Here is a 16,402-nt window from a genome sequence, read left to right as displayed (position 1 = left end):
GAGCAGAATAGAAACTTTAAAAATAACAAAGCATAAGATATAGATGGGGCAGATTGGCAGGATCTTGTTGATAGTTGTTAAGGATTGGGACTTAACTCATTGACTCTTTACAGTTTTAGACATAATAGGAAAATTAACAACTTGATTTTTTAAAATGAGCAAAAGATCTGAACAGATTCCTCACCAAAGAAGATAATATAGATGGCAAATAAGCATATGAAGAGGTGCTTTGCATCATATGTCATTAGGGAAATGCAAATTAAAACAATGAGATACTACTACATACCTATTAGAATGGCCCAAATCCAGAACACTGACAACAACAAATGTTGGCGAGGATGTGGAACAATAGGAACTCTCACTGACTGCTGGTAGGAAAGCAAAATGGTACAGTAGTCACTTTAGAAGACAGTTTGGCAGTTTCTTATAAAACTAAACATACTCTTTTTTTTTTTTTTTTTTTTTCCTTTATTTTTTTTATTTTTTATTTTTTTCACACACACACTGTATTTTATTTTTACAAGAGATAAATCGACTGACACCAAGCATTGTACATGGATGACCACAACAAAAGCAACAATGATTGCAATTACCAAACATGAAACACACTCATACTATGTCATAGTATTGACATTCAGTCCAAAACTAAACATACTCTTACCACACCATCCAACACTCATGTTCCTGGGTATTTACCCAAATGAGTTGAAACCATGTCTACACAAAAACCTGCACATGGATATTTATAGCAGCTTTATTCATAATTGCCAAAACACAGAAGCAACCAGACGTCCTTCAGTAGTGGATATCAGCAACCAGGGTATCCAGACAGTGGAATATTATTCATCATTAGAAAGAAATGAGTTATCAAGCCATGAAAAGACATAGAGGAAACTTAAATGCATATTACTAAGTTAAAGAGCCAATCTGAAAAGGAGGCTACATACTGTATGATTCCACCTACACAATATTCTGGAAAAGCCAAAACTGTGGAAACAGTAAAAAGATGATTGCCAGGGGTTAGAGGAAGGGAGGGATGAATAGGTGGAGCACAAAGGATATTCAGAGCAGTAAAACTGTTCTGTATGATACTATAATTGTAGATACACGTCATTATACATTTATCCAAACCCATAGAATGTACAATGAGTGAAACCTAATGTAAACTCTGGATTTTGGGTGATAATGATGTGTCAGTGTAGGTTCATCAGTTATAACAAATGTACCATTCTGGTGTGGGATGTTGATGGTGGAGGGGAGGATAGAGGAACAGGGGTATGTGGGAACTCTGTACTTTCTGCTCAGTTTTGCTTTAAGCCTAAAACTGCTCTAAAAATAAAGTCTATTTTTTAAAAAAAGTTTTAGGAGGGAAATTCATGAACATATTTAAAATTTTAATAGACCACTCTGGCTGCAGTGACCCAGGTGGATGAAGATAAAGAGCAAAAATGGGTGCAGAAGAACTTAACTGCAGTGGTCCAGGTGAGAGCTTGGTGCTAGTTTGGTCTAGCATGGTGTCAAAGGAGAAAGTGAAAACACGCGGGCCCTAGAGAGAGGCACGTTTCTGTGCCTAAATAAATCAATGAACCGCTTACCCTTAGTTTCTTCACATATTAAAAAAGAGAGGGGGGGCATTTGGGGGTTGCCCAAGGGGCTTCATGATTTAAGAAGAACCTATCACTGAATTATATGTAAGGCAAACCAGAATTAACTGAGCATTTGATACAGTTTTCTTTTGTAATGGCAGCCCTGCATTAGACAAGAGCCATCAGGCAGATTATGATTTTTATGAGAGAATTTAAAAAATAATTTCTGAGGACTCTTTAAATATAATGATCCACTATTTTAGTAATAATCCTAATTGCAGTGATAGTGACCAATAAATATGGTAATGCAATCAAACACCTAAAATGGAAATTTCTAGAAACCAATAAAAACATAGTGCTATTTTTTTTTTTTTTTTTTTCATAGTGCTATTTTGAGTTGGATTTTTCTTTTGTTTATATTTCCAACTTTGAGTCTTACTTGGTAATCCCTGTGTAACTTTAACAAAGTTTTATAATCTTTGGACAGGTATTATTATTCATATATAATGTTCATAATACATTATTCATTATAACGTTCTTAATGTTCATAATATGCTAATATTTCTATTTCATCACCACTATCTCATTCCTGTTCCTGTTTTCACTGAATGAACAGAAGTAAAAGATGAGAGAGATTTGAGACACCAAAATAATATCTCCTAAGGTCTTGGCTTATTCCATTTCCTAATCTCCCAGGAAAGCTCTTCTAAAAATATTAACATAAATGTCTGTTAAGGGGTATGGGTGAAAAAATGCTAGATAATTAGAGCTAAAAGCTCACTGGTCAGCTAAGTCTTGACAAAGAGCATGTTTGAGTTTAATAAAACATTTGCATAATTAAAAGACTGGAATAAGACAATGTAAATCTAGAAAATTTTGCTAGAGCTGGCTAATACTTGCCTAAAGCACAAAAAACTTATTAGTTGAGACAATATTTTCCATTACTAAAGAAAAATCTGCTTTCTTGTTGTAACTGAGAAAATTATTTGAGGACAATACATAATTATAATAAATGTATACATTATTTTAATGTTTCATGCTTTATGCAGAATTGGACATTTAATTACTGTGATTTTTAAAAAGGCATTGTGGCTAAAAAAAAAATACAAGTCAGTACCTAAAGTGATACCTGGCTATCCATGATATATGTGTCCAATTCCAATGTTATTTTCTTTCTCAATATTTCATCAAGGCTACATGTAGTTTTAATAGCCAAGCTATCACTTGAATGCTATTAAAGAATAATCAGATCTGCTCAAACTTAATTTATATTATTTACCAAGGTAACAGATTCTAATTTTGAGGAAGATTGCTGACTATTTATGCGATCACTAAGAACTAATATTTGGCTTATAAATTCTAATTTCATCTTTTGTACACTGAGGAAAAAGATTAACAATTTTATCCACATCAAGATGCTTGTTTTGAAGGATTGATTCCATCTCTTTGAATAGTTCCTTCTCCAGTTTGCTCATGTTGTCCAACATTGTTTTGGCTTTTTCCTAAACAATTAAAAAATAAAAATAAATAACTACACAGACACACATGTGTGCATGAGCACACATGCACACACACGAGTCTAACAAAATTCCAAACCACCTCTATAGACAAGGTTTGTTCATTCTGGTTTCTACTTCTGGTTCGGTTCCCCTTCTCCTATTCTTTAGATAAAGAAAGAATGAAATTCTTTGGGAAAAATCATTGTTCTAGATTCAGTTAATCTATTAACCACAAACTATTAGTTATTTTTAGTAGAAAATACAATAACAATTATGTAGTATTAGTCTATAAGCAAGAAACTTAAAAGACAAATAACAGGTCAATTGAAAATTTGATATTAATTGTGTATGGGGAAGGTTGCTGAAAACTGAGGCTGAAATATTTTTATGAATTTGGATCTTCTACATTTAAAACCAGTATTATCAGATTAAACAAAGGAAATAGAACAGTGACGTTCAAGGGAAAGAGCAACTAAAAGAAAAGTCATTTTCTCTATGATTCCTCCTTGTATCAACACGGGGGGGAAAAGGTCATGATTCCTATAGAAAGGAGAAATTTTTAAGTTATTAATGAATTACCATCATCAGTTAGAGGGTAGGTACTGACAGAAAAATTGTATAAGAAGAGAGTTACTAGAAAGTGAGCGTAATTTTTAAAATTTGAACCATAATGGGGCAGAACTCCACAAAACAAGGATTCTAAACTTTGACCTATACTTCAGTATGAAATTGTATGCAATTTTTTCTGAAGAAACACTGCAATTCATATCAGTGCAAAAAATGTATTTTATCTATAAATGGTATTAGAATAATTGGTCACCTCTTTGGAAAACGAAGTTAGAACCCTACTTCATAACACCTATAAAAATAAATTCCAGATAAAGAATTAAATTTTTTTTTCAAATACGCATATACGTACTCGAAGAAAATACATAAGTTATATTTATTTTGAGGTGAGGCAGCCCTTTTGAAGCATGAAATCAATATGCCTTAAAGGAAAAGACTAACAAATGCAATTGATTAAATTTTAAACTTTTGTCTGACAAAAAAGTTAAATAAACAAACAGATTAAAAATTTGCTATACCACAAAGTTATTCACATATTTTTGCCTCTTTGAGGCAAAAGACAAAAACAACCAAGAATCGATTGAAGAACAGACTAAGGAAAATAATAGGCAAGTCATTTAAGAGGAAATACAAAGGTCAATAAACATATGACATTTTCAACCTCATTAGTAATCAAGAAATGTTAACTAAACTACCAGTAGGACTGACTCTCCCTAAAACACAGTAGTTATTTACAGAGCCAGGACTAGAACCCAGCTCTTTGACACTTCTTCCCTCAAATCCCATTGTCTTTCCACTACTTCATGTTGTCAATCAACATTTAATACCTATTAAACAGAGCCTAAAATAGTAACTGCTTTTAAATTTTATTTCATTATTACTTAGAAAAATGTCAATCAGCAATTTAATTTAGTTTAACAGGCATTTAGTAATAAGTCTACAAAACCCACCTCCCGGAAGCAGTATTTAAGGGGAAAAGGGAGCTAACAACTCTTGAGAACTATCATGAGCAATTAGAGCAGTGCAGAGGCTGCTCAGGAAGGAGGGAAAATCCCTCCAGAGCAGACATTCATGAAACACATCACTGAAGAACTTGAGCAAAGGCAAGAAGAACCAGGGGCTCATCATTTTTCACAGCACTGTGCTGTGTCTGGAGGATGGGCCAAGCCCATGGAGGGAATGACACTTCTGGCCCCGTGCACTGGGCCCTAGTCAGTGCACTTAATAGGCTCCTAGAACAAAACACTTGCCTCTCACTCCATGCCACTAGGCTACAAAAAGGTGTTTACACTGTAGGTCAGAAGTAAAACAAACTGGTCTCAGAAAAAAGCAGTAGTGTCGAGAATCTATAGCAAATAGAGGATCTGTACAGAGCTCTCTGCTTTAAGCATAGGCACGGGGGTGGGCCGGGGGGGTGGCGGAGAGAAAAGCATGGCAACTATGTAAAAATACTACAGAAAAAGGAAAGAAATAAATAATTGCCGGGGAGGAAAATTCATCTAATTCATTTAATGTAGAAAGAATGTAAATGTATATACCTTCACAAAGTAAAAGTAATTATAGGCAATAAAAATCAGAAGCGAAGCTGGTAGAAGCAGGTGAGAAAAGGTATAAGATGGCCAATCTTTTCCTTCATTGCAAGGAACCAGTTGATAGTTCTGAGAAAAGCCTTTAGGTAGCCCTTCCATTTCCTCCTAATCTATTTTTTTAATCTCTGGGGCAGAGACGGAAGAGGGCAGGAAGGCTGAAGAGGTATGAACATTATAAAATTATTTGTCTACCCATCAATCTATCTGTCCCCCCAAAATATATATCTACTTATTTCTGGAGATGAGATTGTGGGTGATGTGTTTAATCTTTTATTATGCTTACGTTTAAAAATAATAAGCATTTATCTTTTTTTAAAACTTCAACTCATTATAATAATTATTATTTTAACTCTATGGGGTGTCAAGTCACTTTCAATTAAAATTAATCTGAGGGTATATGATTAAGAACATTATTTTAGAGACCAGGTTAACTCCCCTCCAGAGGTTTTGTAATTTTTGGTGTGAGATACACTAAGAAAGCTACTTAAACTCTCCAAGTCTCAGATTTCTTATCAGTAAAATGGAAACAATAATAGTACCTACCTGATAAAGTGGTTGTGAAGATTAAATGAAATATCCCATGTAACAGTACCATGGTGCTTGGTGTATAATAAGTGTTCAATAAATGTTAGCTATTGTTATTATGTTTAATGTACTAAATTTCTCTAAATTCATAATATATTCTTAACCTTTTTTTTAACCAAAGTTCAAAAATAATATAGCTCTATTATAGTCTAAGCATCTAAACTATTTTTAAACCTATTTTTATATAAAGGAAAGAAAGCTGAAATTTCAAAGTTCAAAATATGGATTGAATCATATTTTAAGTTATTCTTAATGATAAAACAGAGAATATAATCTAATCATACCTCTTTATTATCTAGTATTTCCAAGGCCTGTTGATGTTTTTGGTAGAGTGGGTGTCTTCTGTCAGGCTTAATGTTAAACTGTGGCTTCTTTTTAACTGAATCTTCAAATGTGGGTGAACTGGTGTCCAATAGTTGTGAAATATTTGGTACAAATATGAAAGGCTTAAAAACAGATCTAGAAGAAAAAGTATTAAGTTTGGTATGTGGGGATATAAAAATATTCAGCATTATTCTAAATCTTCTAAGATTCCCTCTAATTTCTACTAATTTATAACATACTAATTGTTCCTGTCATACTACTTATACCCATGCCTGTCTTCCCTGGTACACTGGGATCTCCTAAATACTTTATTTAGCCTTGTATTCCCATGAACCTAACAAAGGGCCTGGCATATAAACAGTGTCAAGTAAAATTATAGTTCATCATTTTCTACTGCAAACTCCACAGTTGGAGGGTAAGAACAATCCTCAATGTAACAGATTGAGCATTAGGATTTGGGATGAAAATAAGCAGCAGTATTAATAAGGGATTCACAAGTTTTATTCCGTTTTCTGGAAGATATCTTTAATAATATGAAAGATTATAATACTAAGAGATAGTGAATATAAGATCACTTCTAAATGTAATGTGCATTAAGTTTTATGAGATACCAATGATTTAAATCAAGGTAGTCTATATATATCCTACTTAAGATATAACTTGAACTACTGATATTTTGTTTTACATGTATGTATTTTCTAGATCATTTAACCTTTTTACTCTTACTCATCATCTAATATTTAATACTGAAATCTGTATTAGAAAACCAACCTACTTTCTTTTCTTGACAATTTTAAATATAGTTAGGGAAAGAGGGAGTAGGGATAACTGCATACCAGAAACTATAAACATTTTCATCCCATATGAATGAGAATAGTTATGGCAATGATACACATAGGAAAACGGCAGACTAAAACCTGAATAGAAAATGCATTCAAGAGACTTCCCTGGTGGCGCAGTGGTTAAGAATCCGCCTGCCAATGCAGGGGACAGGGGTTCGAGCCCTGGTCCGGAAAGATCTCACATGCCACGGAGCAACTAATCCCGTGTGCCACAACTACTGAGCCTGCGCTCTAGAGCCCGCGAGCTGTAACTACTGAGCCCATGTGCTGCAACTACTGAAGTCCACATGCCTGGAGTCTGTGCTCCACAACAAGAGAAGCCACCACAATGAGAAGCCCGCGCACCGCAACGAAGAGTAGCCCCCGCTCGCTGCAACTAGAGAAAGCCCACGTGCAGCAACGAAGACCCAACGCAGCCAAAAATTAATTAATTAATTAATTAATTTTTAAAAAAAAAGAAAATGCATTCAAAAATTATTGTGGTATTTGTGCAACAAAAATTTAGCCCGACAAAATCATCACCAAACTAATGACTCTACCCTACCCCTGACCCCCTGTTTGGTTTATAGCATTTTGTGACTTTACCTCTCAGGATCAGGAGTCCCTGTAAAGAAGTGGATGCAAGGAACGTTGGAGTCTTGAGGTAAAATAGAAACCATGCTTGCAGTGGTCAGGAATTCTCCCTCCATATTAATGCCACTTGGTTTATCTCGGAGAATTTCCATCATTGTTTCAAAAGTTATATTTCCTAGGGAAATGAATTTTAAGACCATCAAATACATATGCATTTGCAGGTTGGTATCCTGCAATTATGAACTGCTTTCTCTATTGATAATACATAATATGAGACACTGGTCTAGGTATAAATTAAGTAAGATTGACTATAAGCAAATCTTGTATCATAACTGTTAGACTCACTACACTGTCACAAGGAAGATTTTTTTTTAATATAAAATATACAAAATCTCAAAACATTATAACAGGTTAAATCTGTTATTTCCTAAGAAGAAGAAATCAATAATGCAAAATACACTCAATCTCACTGTCGTTCCAAAATTTTTTAAGAGGTATGTAGTTAACAATTAACTAATGACATCAATAACTATTATCTGAGTCTATCCATTCTGGGAACCAAATATTAAGAGAATATTGTGCTTAGTTTCCAATATTATACAAGATGTTCTTTACAAAATAACAAATTATTTTTCCTGTAATATAATTTCTATGCTGACATTAATACTCTTGTATGAAAGTGTGAATTGTAACCTGAGTGGGAATGAAGGAGGCAAAAGACATTATTGGCTAATGGAATTTGTATGTACATAGTTCCACTGGACTACTTTAAAAATTTAAATGTCCATCATGCGTGATGAAAATAAATGGCATTATATTCTGTTTTCTGCTTTCATAGGTAAAGTTTGATATTTTAAGGAGATTTTTTTGAGAAAAATAGAAGAAAATCTATCTCTTTAGCAAACACAACATGTCCATGGTTACAGAGAACCTCAGAATCCCATATTTGGAAGGAATTTCCACCAAAAAATTTTAAAAGCCAATCATGCCCTCAGACAGCTCTGTTTCTTTCTATATATATCCATAGTCAAAGATGTGATTTAGGATCTATCTCATGACAAGATGAATAATCTTACCCTTCCACAATGCAGTCCTCTAAAAGTAGCCAAAATATCTTCTTCTCACATGATAATAATTCTCTTCTCCAAAATTTATGACTCAATTCTCCCTGAATCACATTAGAACTCCTTCAAATTAAAACTTACTACTAAGCTTAACTGAAATAAACTTTTCCTCTCCATCTGTCTTTTGTCTGTATTGGTCCTATCTTTTGTTTATCTTGGTCCTATCTCTGCCATAAGATTATAAATTCCTGATCTTTTGTCTGTATTGGTCATATCTCTGCCATTAGATTACAAATTCTCTCAAGACAAGAATGGGATTTTCTCTGTTTAGTTCTCATTCATTCAACAAATATTTATTGAACACCTAGTAAATGCCAGGCACTGTCCTAGGCAATGGATAGATAGATAGACACAGACAGACAGAAAGACAGATATTGATAGATTTAGACATGGATATACAGCTCTGTGAATATAAAGAAATGAAAGTCCCCTGATCTAATTTCAATTGAGGTAACCACAGTTAACAATTCAAAAAGGATTTCTCCTGGGACTTCCCTGGTAAGACTCCACATTCCCAATGCAGGGGGCCCGGGTTCGATCCCTGGTCGGGGAACTAGATCCCACATGCATGCCACAACTAAGAGTCCGCATGCCACAACTAGGAGTCTGCATGCCGCAACTAAAAACAAAAGATCCCGCATGCCGCAACTAGGATCCACTGCAGCCTAAATAAATAAATAATAAATAAGTAATTTTTTTTAAAAAAAGATTTCTCCTGAAGAGTTTCAGAACAGGTCTGAAACCTTTTCTTTGAATAAATGCAAGAAATTCTCATTATCGGAAGAAAATTGGTACCAGAGAATAGCCACTTAAAGCAACATATTTAAAATAAGAATCAAAACTTCATGGTAAGTAGTGGAGGAAAAGGATTGACTGGGTCTTTAAAATGAAATTAAAATACAAAAAAAAATTTATATAAGCTTATAGTTAACAAAACTTAGGTTAAAATTTTAATATGCTAATTCTTAGAACAAAGAATGAAACAAGTGTAATTTTTACAACAAAACGGTAAGAGAATTCAACTTTATTTGACTATTGCAGAATGATCATACAGATAATGATTGCAAAAATATATGAGGACTTCATCAAGTTTCTCAAGTCCCTCTCTTAATTCTTTTTTTTTTTTACTGTATAATAATTTTATTTTTTTTCCTTTTTTAAAATTTTTTGGAGTATAGTTGATTTACAATGTTGTGTTAGTTTCAGGTGTACAGCAAAGTGAATCAGTTATACATATACCCACTTTTTTTTTTTTTTAGGTTCTTTTCCCATGTAAGCCATTACAGAGTATTGAGTCAAGATCCCTGTGCTATACAGCAGGTTATTATTAGTTATCTACTCTTAATTCTTTAATATTCAAATCATTTTCTTTTGAAGCACTTTGTTGTGTTACTGCTCTCAGTTTTTCTTCAATTGTCAATAGGTCTAACTCTCTGTCCATTTTTTATTTGCCAATGGCTTTGTATGTGACCTAATCAGTTATCTAATGTTAATTTCATGGGCTTCTGGAAATCTTGCATCTTTTGTAAGACTTTCAGTTTGTATTTTATTTGTATTGTGTTAATAATCATTAAGAGACATCAACAAAAATACTGACGCAAAGAAGAGGAAGGATAGTGTTAAGTTGGGAAAGATGTTTGAATGAGGACTAATTTTATAAATAGATGGTTAATCAGTGATTATCTTTATGTTTGAGACTACCTTTGCTTCCTTATGCAACCCTTGTAACTTTGGGGCATCAGACTGAAAATTCAGATAAAATGGACATCCCTCCTACCATCCATCACAACTTGCTGCAATCTTTGCTTCATTAACCAGCTGATATATGACTAAAACGAGGTCATTTTTTAAAGTACCTAAATCTCCCCAATTTTCTTATATGACCTCCTAATTTTTTATGCTTGTACAAAGTTTATATTCCCCAAAGTATAATTCTACAAGAAAATTAAAATAGAATCACTAACATATAATTACTTACCGGAAAAGCCAAAGAGAACAGATTTTAAAACTACGAAAACAAAAGACTGTCAATGAGGTGTCCCATTAAATAAGTAAAAACACTCAACAGCTTTCTTATAGATCAAAACCAACCAATTAACAAACATAATAGAAAAATATTCCATTCACATTACCAGTAAAAAAATATTAAATATCCAGAAAAAAACTTAAAAGTCAAGTGGAAATCAGTAATCTAAGCTTCCACCTTAACAAACTAGAAAAAGAAGAGCAAAATAAGCTCAATGCAAGCAGAAGGAAGAAATAATAAAGATAAAAGCAGAAATCAATGAAATTGAAAGCAGAAAACAGAAAAGTCAATGAAACAAAAAGTGGTTCTTTGAAAAGATCAATAAAATTGACAAAACTCGGGGCTTCCCTGGTGGCACAGTGGTTGAGAATCTGCCCGCCAATGCAGGGGACACGGGTTCGAGCCCTGGTCTGGGAAGATCCCACATGCCACGGAGCAACTGGGCCCGTGAGCCACAACTACTGAGTCTGCGCGTCTGGAGCCTGTGCTCCGCAACAAGAGAGGCCTCGACAGTGAGAGGCCCGCGCACCATGATGAAGAGTGGCCCCCGCTTGCCGCAACTAGAGAAAGCCCTCGCGCAGAAACGAAGACCCAACACAGCCAAAAATAAATTAATTAATTTTTTAAAAAATTGACAAAACTCTATAGCTAGACTGACAGAAAAAGAGACACAAATTACAAAATTACCAATATCAGAAATGAAACAGGGGTATCATGACAGACCCTGCAGACATTAAAAGCATGATAAGGGAATACTATGAACAACTCTATACCCATAAATTAACAACTTAGAAGAAATGGACCAATTATTTGAAAAGCACATATTACCAAAACTCACTCAATATGAAATAGATAATTTGACTAGCCCTATATATCTTAAAGAAATTGACTTTGAAACTTCCAGAAATCTCCAGGCCCAGATGTTTCACTGGAGAATTCTGTCAAACATTTGAGGAAGAATTAACTCCAAATCTACACAATCTCTTCCAGAAAATAAAAAAGGAGGGAACATGTCCTGACTCATTTAATGAGGCAAATATTACCCTTATACCAAAACCAAACAAAGACAGTACAAACAAACCAACACAGACCAATATCTCTCATGAATACAGATGCAAAAACCCTCAACAAAATATTAGCAAATAGAACCCAACAATATATAAAAAGAATTATATACCATGACCAAGCTGGGTTTTTTCCCCAGGATACAAGGCTTGTTCAATATTAGAAAATCAATGTAATCTATCATATCAACAGGCTAAAGAAAAAAGAGAATCATATCAACTGATACAGAAAACGCATTTGACAAACCTCAGTATCTATTCATGATAAAAACTCTCAGCAAACAAGGAATAGTGGAAAACTACCTTAACTTGATAAAGTTGACAAAGTACATCTACAAAAAGCTACAGCTAATACTATACTTAATGGTAAATGACTAAATGCTTTCCCCCTAAGACTGGGAACAAGGCAAGGATGTCTGCTCTCACCATTCTTATTCAGTATAACACTTGAAGTCCTAGCCAGAACAATAAGGCAAGAAAACGAAATAAAAAGCATACAGATTGGAAAGGAAGAACTAAACTGTCCCTATTTGCAGATGGCATGATAGTCTATACATAAAAATCCCAAGGAGTCTAACCAAAAAAAAACCAAAAACAAAAAAACAAACAAAAAAACAAACCTCCTAGAACCAGTAAATTCATTTAGCAAAGTCACAGAATACAAGATCAACATACAAAAAAGTAATGAAAACAATCTGAAATTTTGAAAAGTTCTTATTAAGAAACAATTTGTTTAGGCTCTATAGAAGAGAACTAGAGACTGTTTTCTCGTTTAGGTTGAGACTGCAAATTTTGTAGGTCCAACTTCACTTATAGAATCTATTCTAAAGAAGTAATTTTGAAATGCAGACAAACTTAATAAATAAGATGTTCACATGATTTACAGTGGTAAAAGGGAAACAACCAAATAGTGAACAATACCATTTGTGTCCTCCCCTCCACCAGTTACTATGTTCCAGAAGGTCACAGACTGTATCATGTCTGCCACTATGTGGCCCCATGCCTAGCACAGAGCAAGTGTTTATAAAAGATTTCTTTAACAACAACAAAAAATGTCAATATGGAAAACCTAGACAAATAAAATTATAAAAGTCTATTTAGAACAGAAAAGAAAAATTCAATAAACGGACAACCATATCTTGTTCTTGACTAGGAAGGCAATATTATTAGATGTGAATTCTCCCCTAAAATAATCTATAGTTTTGATTCAAATCCAATCAAACCTCAAAAAGATTCTTTGGGGAGAAGCTGGAAAAATGATTGTAAAATTAACCTTGAAAAATGAACAGTCAAGGATTGTCAGGAAAATTCTGAAAAAGCAGAATAATGAGGAGGTATTTGTCCTACCACATTAAAAAAAAAACCTGTAAATTCATTCATATTGTCCTTTGGCTCATAAAGCAAGTATTGAGCACTTATTATGTATACTTACACTATTCTAAATGAAACTGGACAAATACAGTAATCTAATTTACACTTGGGTTTACTTAGGAATTTAATATTTGATAAAGTTGGTTGGCATTTCAAATCAACAGAAAAGATAATTCATTTAAAATACGGTGTTGAGATCACTGGGTAATCATTTGAGAAGTGAGAAAAAAAAAGCTGTAATCCTAATTCATATTTTATTTTAGAATAATTCCAGAAGAATTATAAATTTTAAAAATAAAACTATAAATATAAGATGTAGATAACCATTTCTGGTACAGTGAAATGGCCATTCTAAAAGCATGACATCAATGCTAGAAACTATGTAAGAGCAATTCCACATGGGACAGAATCAACCATTTTATTATTACTTTTCTATTTATGCCAGCTATTCTTTTTCCCTTTTTATCCTTTCTTGCCCTCTTTTGAATTTTCCAAGTATTTATTATTCTATTTCTCCCGTTAATTACTTATATATTCTTTTATTATTTTATTAGTTTCTCTTGACTTACTACAGTCTGCCTTAAATTAGTTCTTCACCACTTAGTTAATGCAAGGACCTTGTAACACTTTAACTCCAATTACTGCCTCCTGTTTTTAGTGCTATTCTCATATATTTAATTCTACTGTGTTCATCTGGGTCTTCTGAGAAGCAGATGCCACAACATGAGATTAAATGTACAAGGATGTTATGAGGGAAAATGCCTATGCGAGAAAATGGGGAGGAAGCTGGACTGCGACAGAAGTCCGAACCTGGCTTTACTAGAGAGGGAAGAAAGGTTGGGTGAAAGTGACCTAGACTGCCATGCCACCTAAGGAAAGCTTTGCAAGGCCATCAAGGAGTCTTTGACCCAGAGTCAGCCATCAGAGGAGTCCAATGACCCCAGGAATGGGCCTGCCTTAGTCTCCCTGCTGCTTTCAGTCATTGGCCAGGAGCAGCCTGTGGGAAGCACAACCTTGGTACTACATGAATTCAATGCACAACAGAATTTGAGCACTGCAGCTATGGCCATTGGTCATAAAATTATTATTATTTTAAAAAGACAATATTCATTTAGTTTCATGCACGTATTTACTGTTTCTGTTGCTCTTCATTCACTCCTGCTTACCTCGCCTCTATCAAAGATCATTTTTCCTGCCTGAAGAATGACCCTTAGTATTCCTTTTAATGCCAATTGGCTAGTGACAAATTTTCTCAATTTTATTTTTGGAGGATATTTTCAGTGGGTATAGAATTCTAAATTGGTAGTCATTATTTTTCTCCATCACTTTACAGATGTCATCTTATAGTCTTCCAGATTCTTTCCCTTCTTTTGAAAAGTTATCTGTCAGTCTTATAGTTGTTCCTTTGAAGATAATATATATTTTCCCTCTGACTGCATTTAAGATTTTCTGTTTATTTTCCCCCTTCAGCAATCTCACTACAATGTGCTCAGGTGTGGTTTCCTTTTATTTATTCTTGGGATTTGCAGAGCTTCTTGAAGCTGTGGCTTGATGACTTTTATTAGTTTGGAAAAATTCTTGGCCAGTATCTCTTCAAATCTTGCTTTTGCCCCTCCATATTCTCTCTCTCCTTTCCTATTGGGACTCCAACTACATATATATGAGACCTTTTCAATGAGTCCTATATGGCTCTCACACTCTTGTCTATATTTTCCAAACTCTTATCTCTGTTTCAATCAGGGAACTTTCTACTGATCTTCCAGTTCACTAATTTTTTTCTTCTGCTATGTCTAATCTGTTGTTAAACTAATCTATTGAATTCTTAATTTCAGTTATTATAAATTTACAGTTCTATTAATTCCATTTGGTTCTCTTTTATAGATTTCAGTTCTCTGATGAAATTCTCCATCTTTTTGTCTAATTTTCTTGAACATGTAAAACATACTAATTTTAAAGTCCATATCTGATAAAACTAATTTGGGGATAACCAGTGGGTCAGTTTCTACTATCTGCTTTCTCTTGATTTTCAATCATTTGATCCTATTTCTTGGCATGTCTGATAATTTTTTATTGAACGTTGGACACTATAGATTAAAATCTGTAGAGGTACTGCATGATATTTTCCTCCACAGAGTATTTAATTTTCTTCTGGCAAACAGATGGAATACAGGTAGATTACCTACTGATCCAGCTGAGACTGGTCTATTCTGTTTGTTCTTATTCCTAAAGTGTAGCCTTTCTGGGGTTTCAACTGAAAGCCTGGGGTATTTCCCAGGCCCCTTCTTCTTGGTTGTTCATCAAATCCAATTTTTGTCCCTAAGGTCTTGTGGGACTGCCAAAATCTCTACTTAAGTTTTTAAGCTCTTGGTAACTACTCATCCTACAGAGTCTCATCCTACATATGCACTGCTTAGAAGTCAGCAACTGCTTTAAGGAGAAATTGTGGCATAGAAGGTCAGACTCTTCTCAGAGTGCACATAGCCTTTTCCCAATCTCCTGGATCTAGGCCCCTCATGTCCTAACTGTTTTGGGTGTTCACCATGCCTTCAAACAGTGGGCTTTATTTTCCCAGCTTTTAGTTATTCTTGGGGAGAGGTTAGTCTAGTACTAGTTACTCCTTGTTAACCAAAAGCAAATATTCAGCTTTGTGCTTTTTTTTTTTTTTTTTTTTAAAGATTTTTTTTTTAAATTTTTTTTTAATTATTATTATTATTATTATTATTTTTTTTTTTTTTTTTATTTATGACTGTGTTGAGTCTTCGTTTCTGTGCGAGGGCTTTCTCTAGTTGCGGCAAGTGGGGACCACTCCTCATCGTGGTGCGCGGGCCTCTCACCATCGCGGCCTCTCTTGTTGCGGAGCACAGGCTCACAGGCTCCAGATGCGCAGGCTCAGTAATTGTGGCTCACGGGCCCAGTTGCTCCGTGGCATGTGGGATCTTCCCAGACCAGGGCTCGAACCCGTGTCCCCTGCACTGGCAGGCAGATTCTCAACCACTGCGCCACCAGGGAAGCCCCAGCTTTGTGCTTTTAACCACTCCAATTTTATGCCTCCAATTTATTAAATACATCAGTCTCTTTTTACCCTCAAGTAGTATCAATTTCTGAATAACAGTAATGAATGTGGTAGACGCATACTGTAACAAGTACAGTTTAAAAAATAACACAAAACATATAGTTCCTGTCAGCGGATAAGATATCTTCAGATACTTTGTACGGAAATGTTTAATTACTTCATTAAAATTAGTTCTAAAG

At 34.4% G+C, this 16,402-nt stretch overlaps 1 protein-coding gene across 5 annotated transcripts in view; it reads right to left on the bottom strand.

Moving 5' to 3' along the window:
- Positions 1-740: 740 nt before the first annotated feature.
- The window catches only part of SCRN3 (secernin 3), a 35,482-nt gene continuing 19,820 nt past the window's right edge, over positions 741-16,402 (bottom strand). For 3 of the 5 annotated variants that reach the window (XM_059928119.1, XM_059928123.1, XM_059928120.1), the window contains 3 exons: positions 7,578-7,740; positions 6,111-6,285; positions 741-3,088 (listed from right to left, as the gene is read on the bottom strand). In XM_059928119.1, coding sequence (XP_059784102.1) covers positions 2,918-3,088; positions 6,111-6,285; positions 7,578-7,740 — 509 coding nt within the window. In that variant the 3' untranslated portion in view covers positions 741-2,917. Of the gene's footprint in view, positions 3,089-6,109; positions 6,286-7,577; positions 7,741-16,402 lie in introns of those variants that run through there. The other 2 variants (XM_059928121.1, XM_059928122.1) reach the window with 2 other exon arrangements.

This window comes from Balaenoptera ricei, chromosome 7, assembly GCF_028023285.1.
Source record: "Balaenoptera ricei isolate mBalRic1 chromosome 7, mBalRic1.hap2, whole genome shotgun sequence".
Lineage (NCBI taxonomy): Eukaryota > Metazoa > Chordata > Mammalia > Artiodactyla > Balaenopteridae > Balaenoptera > Balaenoptera ricei.
The sequence above is the reverse complement of the archived record's forward strand: the minus strand, read 5'-3'. Positions and strand labels throughout refer to the sequence as shown.